We start from the raw sequence: 11,583 nt of genomic DNA on the forward strand, positions 1-11,583 counted from the left end.
TCATATGACTGAACAAACCTGTTTCTTTATATATATATATATATATATATATATATATATATATATATATATATATATATATATATATATATCTGAATGCCTTTGACAGCCTTTTGATTATCACATATTTATTTCTAAATGAGCCTATCTGGGCATAACCTGGTATCACCAGCAAGTCAAAACTACTCAAGTGTACACAGCAGGTGCATAAATCGGTCATGTTTTCACAGCCCATAAGCAAAGGGAGATGCAGCCAGATGGAGTGCAAATGTTACATTTCATGTAGTATCATTAATAGGTTAGTTCACCCCTTGTTGGTTCACCATCTGCTTCCAATTGAGTTCTCCACTCTGAGCCAAGCTTTGAGAGAGGAGGTGAAATCTATACCACTCTGACCCAAATCCCACATTGGGTTCATTCGCTTTTAACTAAGCAGTATTTACAGACTTCCACATTCAGAAGAAAAAAGCTAGCTAATCAGTAAGTACATGATATATCTTTCATACATACGATGGACTGAAAAGCTGAAAATGCTTTACTCACCGCAGATTTATGGACTCCCAACAAAAGGTCAAGACTGCCCTGTATACTAGGAAATTTTTGCAATCCAGTTATGCATCCCATAAAAGATAGTGTACAAGATTTTTTTTTTTTTTTGTTTTTGTTTGAGGCATTCTTTCTTTAAGTGTTCAGTTTCAGATGAGGAGTGATATTTCCTGCTCACACCTGATGCTGTGTCAGTGGCTTCACCTTTTCTGCTCCTCATCTGCCATATTTTTTATATATATTATGGTTTGAAGTGGGCTGGGTTTTAAGAGGGATTTAGAATGGGCAATGAATGCATGAGTTCATTTTACCTCATGATAGCCACAGATGTTTGTGTGTGTGTGTGTGTGTGTGTGTGTGTGTGTGAGAGAGAGAGAGAGAGAGAGAGGGAGTAAATCAATGAAACTTGAATTTTAAGTCAAGATTTCAAGGATTTAATGAGAGAGAGAAAAATAAGAAATAGCCAATGTTCTTAATATGCTGTTGCATCCCAAGAATTATGCTCAGTTTTAGAACAAAGAAACCTAAATATTACACCGATATATCAGAATAATTTTACTTGAGTGTGATTTAACATAAGGTAAAGATTTGAATGCCTGACCTGAAAGTGTGTGTGCGTGTGTATGCGTGTGTCCGTTGGGGGGTGTTGACTTTCACATGACATTGACGCTCTGGAAATGTTGAGTAGCTGCTGATCTCAGACAGTCGTTGCTCGGTGGATTCAGCACCACTCGCCCGTGGACAGCTCCCGCAGGACCGCTTTACATGGACAGAAGGCTCATTTACGTGCCAAGACATTCTGGAAGTTTACAACTTGGAGAGGAATCTACGGATACCTCACTGCATGACACACTGGAATATTGCTTTTGGGAAAGAAGCCAAATTCACTGTAAGTATATACGATAAATTTGGAAACGATTTTCATTTAATTAAAATGTCTTAAATGTGTTCGTGTGCGTGCGTGTCTGTGTGTTTAAATTAATTAAATTAAATGGGTATAACAGTAGTACATGCATCAAAACACTTGCGAAACATAATGGAGAAGCTGGCTGATCGTTCGATAAAAAATAAATAAATATTTATATCTGAAAATTGCCTGCTCATGACAGGCAATTCTGTCTCAATTAGAGACGGCAGCGCTCTTGTTTTTTTTTTTTTTACGGGGGGAAAACAGTGGTTTCGTGTGTTTCGGTGTTTTCAGGTTAACTGAAACTGGTTTGATCGGGTGTTTGCGTGGTGGATCTCTGCTGCTGTCTGAAATCAGAGACATGGCGACAAACAACACCAAAAACACCGATGGACAAGTTGTGACGGAACTCAACGAGATCACAACTAACGACAAACCCAAAGCGGAGGACGTCAAACCAGAGAAAAAGAAGAAAGACATCCCAGACAGAGAAACTTGGGGTGGGAGATTTGATTTTCTCCTGTCATGTGTGGGCTACGCCATCGGACTGGGCAATGTGTGGAGATTTCCTTATCTGTGCGGGAAAAACGGCGGAGGTAAGAGCTTCTCCGAGAGTCTGATATGTTGTGTCTGGATGAATGTGTGCTTTGTGTTTCTGTGCACAGCTCCACTGTGTGCTTTCATCTATTTCTGTGATTCCAGGGGCTTTCTTGATTCCTTATTTTTTGACGCTTATTTTTGCTGGAGTCCCTCTATTTTTTCTTGAATGCGCTCTTGGACAATACACATCCATTGGCGGCCTTGGGGTTTGGAAACTAGCTCCAATGTTCAAAGGTATATGATTTCTGTTCACCTTTCTTTTAAATCTTCTGCCATACTTACTGCTGGAAAAAATGCGAGTATGTTTTTAGAAGAATGCAATGTTGATGTTGTGTGAGACCCAGCAAATGCAAAATTGGATGAGTAGATTTAAACGTTAAGTTATGTTTTGTAAGTTATGTTATGACTGATAACATAACTGATGACTGCTTTGAAGGAATGAATGTAAATGATAATATAACAGACTGTCATAACTACAGGTGTTGGTCTTGCGGCTGCTGTTCTCTCATTCTGGCTGAACATTTACTACATTGTCATCATTTCCTGGGCAATTTACTACTTATACAACTCCTTTACCACTGTAAGCATTCCTTGTCATATGCTCTTGCATGCCATAAAAAAGTAATTTGGAGAATATTTAGGTTTTTATTCTTGGCAAAAAAAATAGAAAAAAGAAAAAAATGTAAAGCATTATTTTGCTTTTTCTAGGAGCTTCCATGGACATCTTGTAACAAACCATGGAACACAGACAGATGTTATACAAACTACAGCATAGTAGACACCACCAATCTCACCAGCGCTGTCATGGAGTTTTGGGAGTAAGATTTTGCGCAAATTGATGTGCATGACCTTCTCTGACCTTTATACATGAAAATACATAATGCTTGTGTCCAGTAAGTGTCTTGTTGTGAAGTGTAATTGTGTTGCATGATGTGCATATACAGACGCAATGTGCATCAAATGACTGATGGCTTAGAAAAACCTGGTGAAATTCGTGCGCCACTTGCAATAACACTGGCCATTGCCTGGGTCCTTGTGTACTTCTGTATCTGGAAAGGTGTTAGCTGGACTGGAAAGGTGAGATGTCTTTGTCGGTCTGGATTTTGAGTGAGTTTGTAATGATTTCACTGCAGTGAATGTAAAGCACATATGCTTACCATAAACTTTGTAGGAGTAGGCAAAAATGCTCTATGGGTTTCTTGTAGCATGAAAGCAATTTCCATTATTTTTTTAACAGACACGAACACACTTGCTGAACAAATGCTCATGGGTAAATGTCTGATAGAGAAATACATTTTTTGCAGGTTGTTTACTTCTCTGCCACCTACCCATACTTCATGTTGTTCATTTTGTTTATCCGTGGAGTGACCCTGCCTGGGGCTAAAGAGGGAATCATGTTCTATGTCACTCCTGATTTTGAGAAGCTGAAGGAGTCTGAGGTGATTTTACACGCTTAATCATTCAAACAGGATCAAACAAACCCAATCTTGCTGCTGAACACTTTCATTTTCCATCTCAGGTTTGGCTGGATGCTGCAACACAGATTTTCTTCTCCTATGGTTTGGGTCTAGGCTCTCTTATTGCTCTGGGCAGCTACAACCCTTTCAATAACAATGTGTACAGGTATGAATGATGCAATCGACATTTCATCAGTTAGATAACTCAACCCTCTTTTAGTGTTTCAGGCCCTTTTCACCCTGACCATTTGTCCCCCCCTTTTTTTTTGATGATGTGAATGCTGTTTGTTTGAACAAGCCAGATCTCAAACTGTGACTGACTGTGATTATGTGTCCATTATCAGACTTGACATTTTAGCATATGAAAAGTGAGGATTACCATCAAATTACATTTGAAGTTTGGCTATATCACTTACATAATCCATCTTCTTCTGAAATGATAAAATGATATGCTCCTTTTAAATCAGACAAAGAAGTTTATATCACATTTGAGGACAGAATCCCTTTTCCCTCTCTTTTTTCTGCAGGGATTCTATCATTGTGTGCTGTATAAATTCCTTCACAAGTATGTTTGCTGGATTTGTGATTTTCTCTATTGTGGGCTTCATGGCACATGTGACAAAGAGATCCATAGCTGATGTAGCTGCATCAGGTAATCCATTCATTTTTACATAATTAATAATTAATAAATTTTTATATTGGTTGAAGTATAGATATTTCTCTTAAGTGTTAATATAACTTCTTTTTTTCATGGCTTACACAGGTCCTGGTTTGGCATTTTTAGCTTATCCAGAAGCTGTGACGCAGTTGCCCGTCTCACCACTGTGGGCTATTCTCTTCTTTTCCATGCTGCTGATGCTGGGAATCGACAGTCAGGTGAGAATATCACATATTCAAGCTCTGACCTAGAAACAGAAGTGAATGGGATCTGGTAGGTACTTCAAATCTGCCAGCATCAGCGACTGTCCCTGGTGACCGCTCTAGGAAATATAAGGAACATTAAAAACACTCCACCGGCCTTGTGCCAAATAAAATCTTTTGATGTTGATTCTTGCCTTTATGGCTGCATGCATTGATGATTTTAAACTTATGTTCATTGTCTCTTAAGTTGGACATAGTGGGAATGCATTTTCTGTAAAAATAAAACTACTGGCGTAGAATCGATCCCAGCCCTGTGGCACCAAAAAATATAGAATTAAGTACTTGTTATATGTCCTTTACTTTAATGAATTGTGTTTGTTTTTGGAAAATCATATAAAACAAACTCTGATTGGATGCCTTTATGTGATACAGCATACAGATTTTATTGAATGTAACCTAATTGTTTGTTTTGATTAATATGCTCACTAAATTATTTTTTTATTATTATTGAAAACTGGTTTCCCGCTGTAGCCATTTATTTTCTAAAAACAACAAAATTATTTTTGTGTTGTGATATATTGCTATATTTTCTTCATTCTACCAACAGTTCTAAAAATGGCATTTAAATGCAAAAACAAAACAAAACAAAAGAAAAACATTGTAGATGTTGTTTTCAGTTCTGCACAGTGGAGGGCTTCATCACTGCTCTGGTGGATGAATTCCCACGGCTGCTCAGGAAAAGAAGAGAGATTTTCATTGCATGTGTTTGCATTGTATCCTACGCCATTGGGCTGTCCAATATCACACAGGTAAATCAATGAAGAAAGCAGATGATTAGATGTTTGACTAGAGGTTGTACATCTATATGATTGCAGGCTGCTGGGACTTGTATTGATTTGCTTGCTTTGTTTTAGGGTGGCCTCTATGTGTTTAAGCTCTTTGACTATTACTCAGCCAGTGGAATGTGTCTGCTCTTCTTGGTGTTCTTTGAGTGTATCTCAATCTCCTGGTGCTATGGTGAGTCCTTTTTACATCCTCTTAAAATCAGTAATTTGCATTGTGCTTATCCTTTACACTGAATAGCATTATGAAAATGGACAGAAATGCATTGGCTGTCAGTCATAAATAGTCATTCAATTCAATTGTATATCGCTTTTTCCGATACAAATCATTACAAAGCAACTTTACAGAAAATTAAGTTTCTACAATATTTATTAGCAGCTCATAAGTCATAAACAATCCTGTCATGACAAAAGTGCATCCAGTGGGACTGGGCCACAAAATGGCATCAGCGCCATTACTGTTGCTAAATAAATAAATAAATAAATAAATAAATAAATAAATAAATAAATAAGCCTTTGTATAAATGATGAAGAACAATTAATTGTCAATTAGAAATATTCTATTTTTCATTTAAGATATTTTTGCTAATTGCATGTGATGAATTTTAAATAGGGTTGTCAACTGTCCAATATAATGCAAACAGCCAATCAACATGTGTGTACAACACAGAAAGTAATAACAATAGTCATACATCAAAAGTTGTGTTCCTACAGAAGACCAGTTTATATTACAATATATTAAAAATATATACAAATATTATGTCAGACTTTGTTATGGCAAAGCAGATATGCAGAACTACTTTGGCCTTGGCCTGCCTATATACTATAGCTTCTATTTCTTTCCTGTTTATGCTACTGTCATTCTGGACTGATAAATTACTGCGACCATTTTTCTGCCAGTTTCTGGACATTATTCTTGGCTGTGAATGTATTGTTAGTTACTGCCTGCTTTCTTTTAGAGTCTGGACTTTGAGTAACTAACATTGTTGACCCTGTATAGCATGTCCCTCATTATGTCTATTGCTATGATTATACGTACTGCTTCTGTTTTCCTCTGTCATCAATTAAAGTCAGTTGATTTCTCAATGTTTGCCACCTCCGCTGTCTGGTAGTGCAATATTGCAGCCTACGGCCTGTTTTTGCAAGGAAGTTCTATGTATCTTTGCAATTTTAATCCAATCTTTGAATCAGCGACTGCCTGGAAAATTGTACTGGCTGCTCATCATGTGTCTGATATGAAATGAATTCAGTTTTATATTTAATTCATCGCTCTCTGTCTTTATCATTTGTTTACCCTCTTCACAAACATTCTATCACGCCTATCATATATATATTTGTATAAATGTTGACTAGATTCACTTAGGATTGATTTGGAGAGCATCCTTGAATCCTCAGTACTGCTTCAGATGAATGAATGCATGTATTGATATTAATCTGTCAATCCTATTCTTGCAACGTATTTGCAGTGAATTAATGCAATCCATTAAAAATTTCTTCTAATTCCAGGTGTGAACAGATTTTATGATAACATCCAGGAAATGATTGGATACAAGCCTTGTCTATGGTGGAAACTGTGCTGGGTTTTCTTCACCCCTCTAATTGTCGCTGTAAGTAACCTACATTTTTCCTTATGATGTGACATTACAAAATATGTATGTATGTATGTATATATCTGAGTTACTTTTTCAAATATGCAATAGAAGTTGTTTGTCCATTTAATGATTGACAGCTCTCCTGTCCCTGTGTTGAGAGAATTTGATGTGCAGAGGCAGAGGCTCATTAATTTCCCTTTTGGTGTGAAATTGCCTTTACAGATGCCAAAAATATACTTTTTTTCTTTTTTTATTAAAAATCAAACAAGCAAGCCCAGCCCAGGTGACAAAAGTAACACAAAGATAATAATTCATTACTATACATAAAAAGTAACTAAGTAATACAATTTTTATCGAGTTACTTTTTCATAGAGTAAAATGAAAGTTGTAATGAAATGAATTTGTGTGATAAGAGTTTTTATTACACGGCTCTGTGGAATACTTGATTCTGATTGGTCAGTCACAACATTGCAAGTTATGTTATCCCTCGATAACAACCGGTAACAGCTGATCACACAGACCCATCCGTGTAACTGAAGTCAGCACTGTACTCTTGCTAGGAATAGTTTTCTTGGTGGAAGCTTTTCGTTTTGTTTTAGCTAATAAAATATTAAAACTCGATTCAAAATGTTGTACAATTATTTAATTATGTCATCCTGGTATCGTGGACTCGCTCTCTTGTTTCATACAAATGCAGCTGCTGTCATTTTGCTATGATTGTTTAGTAGGCTGTAATGGATTATAACTAACAAACTGGTAAGAATCTAAAACGTTTTTGGCTCAATTCTTCTTATTTTGTTTTGTGGTGATATGTTGTGTAATAAGTGGGTTGACTGCAATATTTCCCTTAAATGTTTGTGTAGCTTGAACTTGCTGCTTGCTTCGCGTCTTGGTCCTGATCACACTGTCAGGGTTTATTCTGAGATAACAACCGGTTGGATGTACATTATCCCTTACTTAATTACTGATCTTGGGTAATGACATTGACAGTAATATGATAAGCCTGGTATACATTGCAGGTTTTGAATGAGGATTGCCCACTGATATTTATTTTCTATTTTTGTAATAATATGCACCCTGATTCCCTAATTATGTAAACCTCGCCAATCAGATTTAGATTTTTTGATAAAGCTCTCGCCATTTTTGTGACAAATATTAAAAACATGATAACTAATAAGATAAAGTGAAAAATTACTTTTAGATTAACAAGTAATGTTTTTATAAATTCATATTCATTGTTTTAAATATTTCAAATATAAAATGTTAAAAAAAAATCATTGACATTTATTTATATATTGCTTTATTACAAGGCAGATTTTATTGAACATAAATGAGCAGGAAATGTAAATTTAGCTATTTATGATACAAGAAATTATGATAGATATTGAATTTAACTATAAGCAGTTCTACAATTGGCAATAGTTTCAATCTTCAGCTCAAGTCAGATAATGTTGATTCAGTTGAGTTTAATAATGGTGACAGTGTTGCAAAGTTAGTGTCATTATCAAGCTCAGCTCAGATCGTGTTCTCATCTGATAGTGTCAGTATCAGCTGTTGATTGTTAAAGTCATTATTTGCTGACGAGGAACATTACCTCTGCTGTGTAGAATGATCCTTGTTCTTAATCCCAAATTTGATCACAGTGTTTTTACACTTTTATTTGTCCCAAATACTTTTTTTGTGTGTCCTGTTCCTTGACTGTGATAAAAAAGTCTTGCAGTCTTTAGAAGTATAAATCATATGAATTATAGATTCAATTATGTGAAAACTGGGTAACACTTTAGAATAAGGTTCCATTAGTTAATGTTAGTTAACTACTTTCATTAACATGAACTAAGCAAGAACAATCCTTCTACAGCATTTATAAGTCTTAGTTCATGTTAATTTCAACATTTACTAATGCATTATTTAAATCAAAAGTTGTGCTTGTTAACATTAGTTAATGCACTGTGAATTACCATTAACTAACAATGAATAACTGTATGTTCATTAACTAACATTAACGAAGATTAATAAATACAGTAATACATGTATTATTCATTGTTTGTTCATGTTAATTAATACATTAACTAACATTAACTAATGGAACCTTATTCTAAAGTGTTACCGAAAACTGCAGTATTTGTAAACAGAGCTTCTCTACAGGGCGTGTTCCTCTTCAGCGCGGTGCAAATGGTTCCTCTTACAATGAACAACTATGTGTTCCCTAAATGGGGGCAAGGAGTAGGCTGGCTCATGGCTCTGTCCTCTATGGTTCTCATACCTGGTTACATGGTCTATATGTTCCTCACCCTGAAGGGAACATATAAAGAGGTAAATGTTTTTATTTAGAGCTGAAATGATATACAATTACGAGTGGTATATATGGTGTGTCTGTGCTCACTGGTGCTGGTTCTGGGCTCATTTCAGCGGATCAGGATAATGCTGCAGCCTCCAGCAGTCAAGCGTGCTCAGGAGAATGGGCCAGAGCAACAGCAGTTGCAGACACAGCCACAGCACCCGGAGCAATCACTGCAGCAATCACCGCCACTAGTGCAGCAACCTGACCCAGTACCACAGCCACCACAATCACCACAAGCACTGCAACAACCGCCGCAGGCTGATAGTTCCTCTTCGACTAACCCTGGCAATGATGCCAACGTTTAAAACAAGTAGAAGTGAACCCCAGCAGAGAGCAATCAAAGATTAACAACACAGAAGACTTCCATGTTTATACAGTAATAGAATCATCTACCTCCAGGGGTCATACATAATCAAGCTAAACATTAAAAAAATTAAAAAAAATAATAAAAAATAAATATATATATATATATAAGAACACAAACACAAAAACCCATGCATTTGAAAAACCTACACAGATTTTGTATGTTCTTCAAATGTGAAGCAAAACGTGTCAGTGTTAAATTACTTGTACTATGTATATTGTGAATTTGTCTCTACTAAGGTTATACTGTGAGTTAGATTTAAGGACAGTGCGTTGTTTGGCAATGCACAAGCTGTTTATGTGAGGTATGTACTGTTTCTATGTTGCACTGGGGACAAAGTGGGAGTATGAGAAACTGGGCGAGATTATGTTACATTCTGGGTCATTTGGGCAAACCAACGTGTATCAAGCAAGCCCTGTGTCTAAAGCACAAAGAATTTTAGAGCCCTTGGGTGACTCGTCATGTGTTGTTGAATATATTTGTTGAGAAAGACTGTTACTATTTAGTTTTTCATGAGAAAATGCTTGTATGTGATGAAAACATTTTTAGAATTATTTTTAGAATGCTTTGTACTTTAATGTTGAGACCAAGGACCAAAATCATAGACTTAAGCAAAAACAAATATATGCCTGCCAATGTGTAGTATGTAAAGCACAGGGTACAAAATAATAATAATTAAATAAATAATAATAATAAAAACAAAATGGAAGCATTGCAAAACATAGGGTGAACATTTTTGCTGATTATACATATTATTGATGAGTACTGTCAATCCAGTGTCCTGTTTACATGTCCCCTCAGGAATAAAAAAAAAAAAAAAAAAAAAAGTTTTTTTTGTCTCTACCCTGAGTGCATATCAGCTCCTTAAGCCTGTGATTAATGTAGTCGTGATTTGCATGACCATTAGTTACTTAATGTGCCAAAACATTGAATACAGTAGGTGCAGTGCTTAAACAAAACAGGAACGCGCACAAACTGGCCACTCCATAACAACGGTTTACACTACTTGATTGTGCCATACTTTTTTGAAAAAGTATATAAAATATTTCTACCATATAATAGTTATACCATATTTGAAGTAGCACAAAACTAAAATACATGATGGTGTTTTGACCCTTTTCCCCAAAAAAGCACAAAACGTACAAGTACAGTGACTTCTCCAACACTAGGGCAATGATGTGGTGACAGTTTGTGTCAAAGGCAGCTACAGTACATGCGAAAAGCGTTTGGTCACGTTAAACATGTTTACTAAGAGGAGATACGTACCTACATAAAATGTGAAATGGCTATGTCCTTTGAATTTTGTACAAAGTTATTTTACTGCAGTTTTATCTGGAACTTTGTTGTAAAATTGTATTGTGTAAAACATGTAACCGTGAATGTCTGTACTCCATTATTATGTTTTTGTCTAAATGTTGACATATCTGAAAAACAATTGCTGTTTTCTGCAATAATATTTTGATCTCTGAAGCACATATCTAATGAAAATTATGAGTGAAGATGATTATACAAAGGATTATAAATCAAATAGAATTTATGTCTCGTAAGAAATAATGCTGTTTTGTATATTTTTAACTGTTACACTGCCTAAAATTATAACCTCGGACATGTATTTAAATGGTGTCATGCAAAAAAAAAACAAACAAAAAAAGCACGATTGTTATGTAAAATGTATGAATAAACAGAAAATATTCGTAGTCTATAATCTGTGTGCTAATTTTTAGTGTTCACTAAAAGCCATTTAAATAAGAGCATGTATTTTACAATGACAGCCCAATTGTTTTGAACAGTATCCCTTAAAAATGACAAAATAAATACATTAAATAATACTAATAAGCAGCAGTTAACTGGGCTGAAAAAAATGAACGTGTTACAAATACGAGGTCCTAATTAATGGGAATGCCAAAGCCATAGACTCCAGCTGTGTCTGTTGTATTATTTAGTTTTGCAGGTACCTATAGTCCCATGAGTAACTGTCAAAGAAAAGAAAGGATACACAGAATACAGCTTGCTATTTATATTTCAGCAAATGCATTGATCAGTTAAACAATTAAATTAACCATGCTTTTTGGA

At 35.6% G+C, this 11,583-nt stretch overlaps 1 protein-coding gene across 1 annotated transcript; it reads left to right on the top strand.

Moving 5' to 3' along the window:
* Nucleotides 1-1,038: 1,038 nt before the first annotated feature.
* On the top strand, nucleotides 1,039-11,215 carry LOC127984408 (sodium- and chloride-dependent GABA transporter 1-like). The gene is made up of 15 exons (XM_052587048.1): nucleotides 1,039-1,435; nucleotides 1,748-2,049; nucleotides 2,156-2,287; nucleotides 2,533-2,633; nucleotides 2,762-2,871; nucleotides 2,998-3,130; nucleotides 3,358-3,492; nucleotides 3,573-3,676; nucleotides 4,038-4,162; nucleotides 4,274-4,386; nucleotides 5,049-5,180; nucleotides 5,286-5,388; nucleotides 6,720-6,820; nucleotides 8,951-9,118; nucleotides 9,215-11,215. Exons 2-15 carry the CDS (start codon nucleotides 1,815-1,817, stop codon nucleotides 9,449-9,451), a joined length of 1,929 nt encoding a protein of 642 aa, XP_052443008.1. The 5' UTR covers nucleotides 1,039-1,435; nucleotides 1,748-1,814; the 3' UTR covers nucleotides 9,452-11,215.
* Nucleotides 11,216-11,583: the final 368 nt, after the last annotated feature.

The sequence above is a fragment of the Carassius gibelio genome, chromosome B20 (genome assembly GCF_023724105.1).
Source record: "Carassius gibelio isolate Cgi1373 ecotype wild population from Czech Republic chromosome B20, carGib1.2-hapl.c, whole genome shotgun sequence".
Classification (NCBI taxonomy): domain Eukaryota; kingdom Metazoa; phylum Chordata; class Actinopteri; order Cypriniformes; family Cyprinidae; genus Carassius; species Carassius gibelio.

Coding starts and splice junctions, on each gene's coding strand:
- LOC127984408 (XM_052587048.1), top strand. CDS start 1,815: ATGGCGACAAACAACACCAAAAACACCGATGGACAAGTTGTGACGGAA. Junction 2,872..2,997: donor GCTGTCATGGAGTTTTGGGA/GTAAGATTTTGC, acceptor GTGCATATACAG/ACGCAATGTGCATCAAATGA. Junction 3,493..3,572: donor AGAAGCTGAAGGAGTCTGAG/GTGATTTTACAC, acceptor TTTCCATCTCAG/GTTTGGCTGGATGCTGCAAC.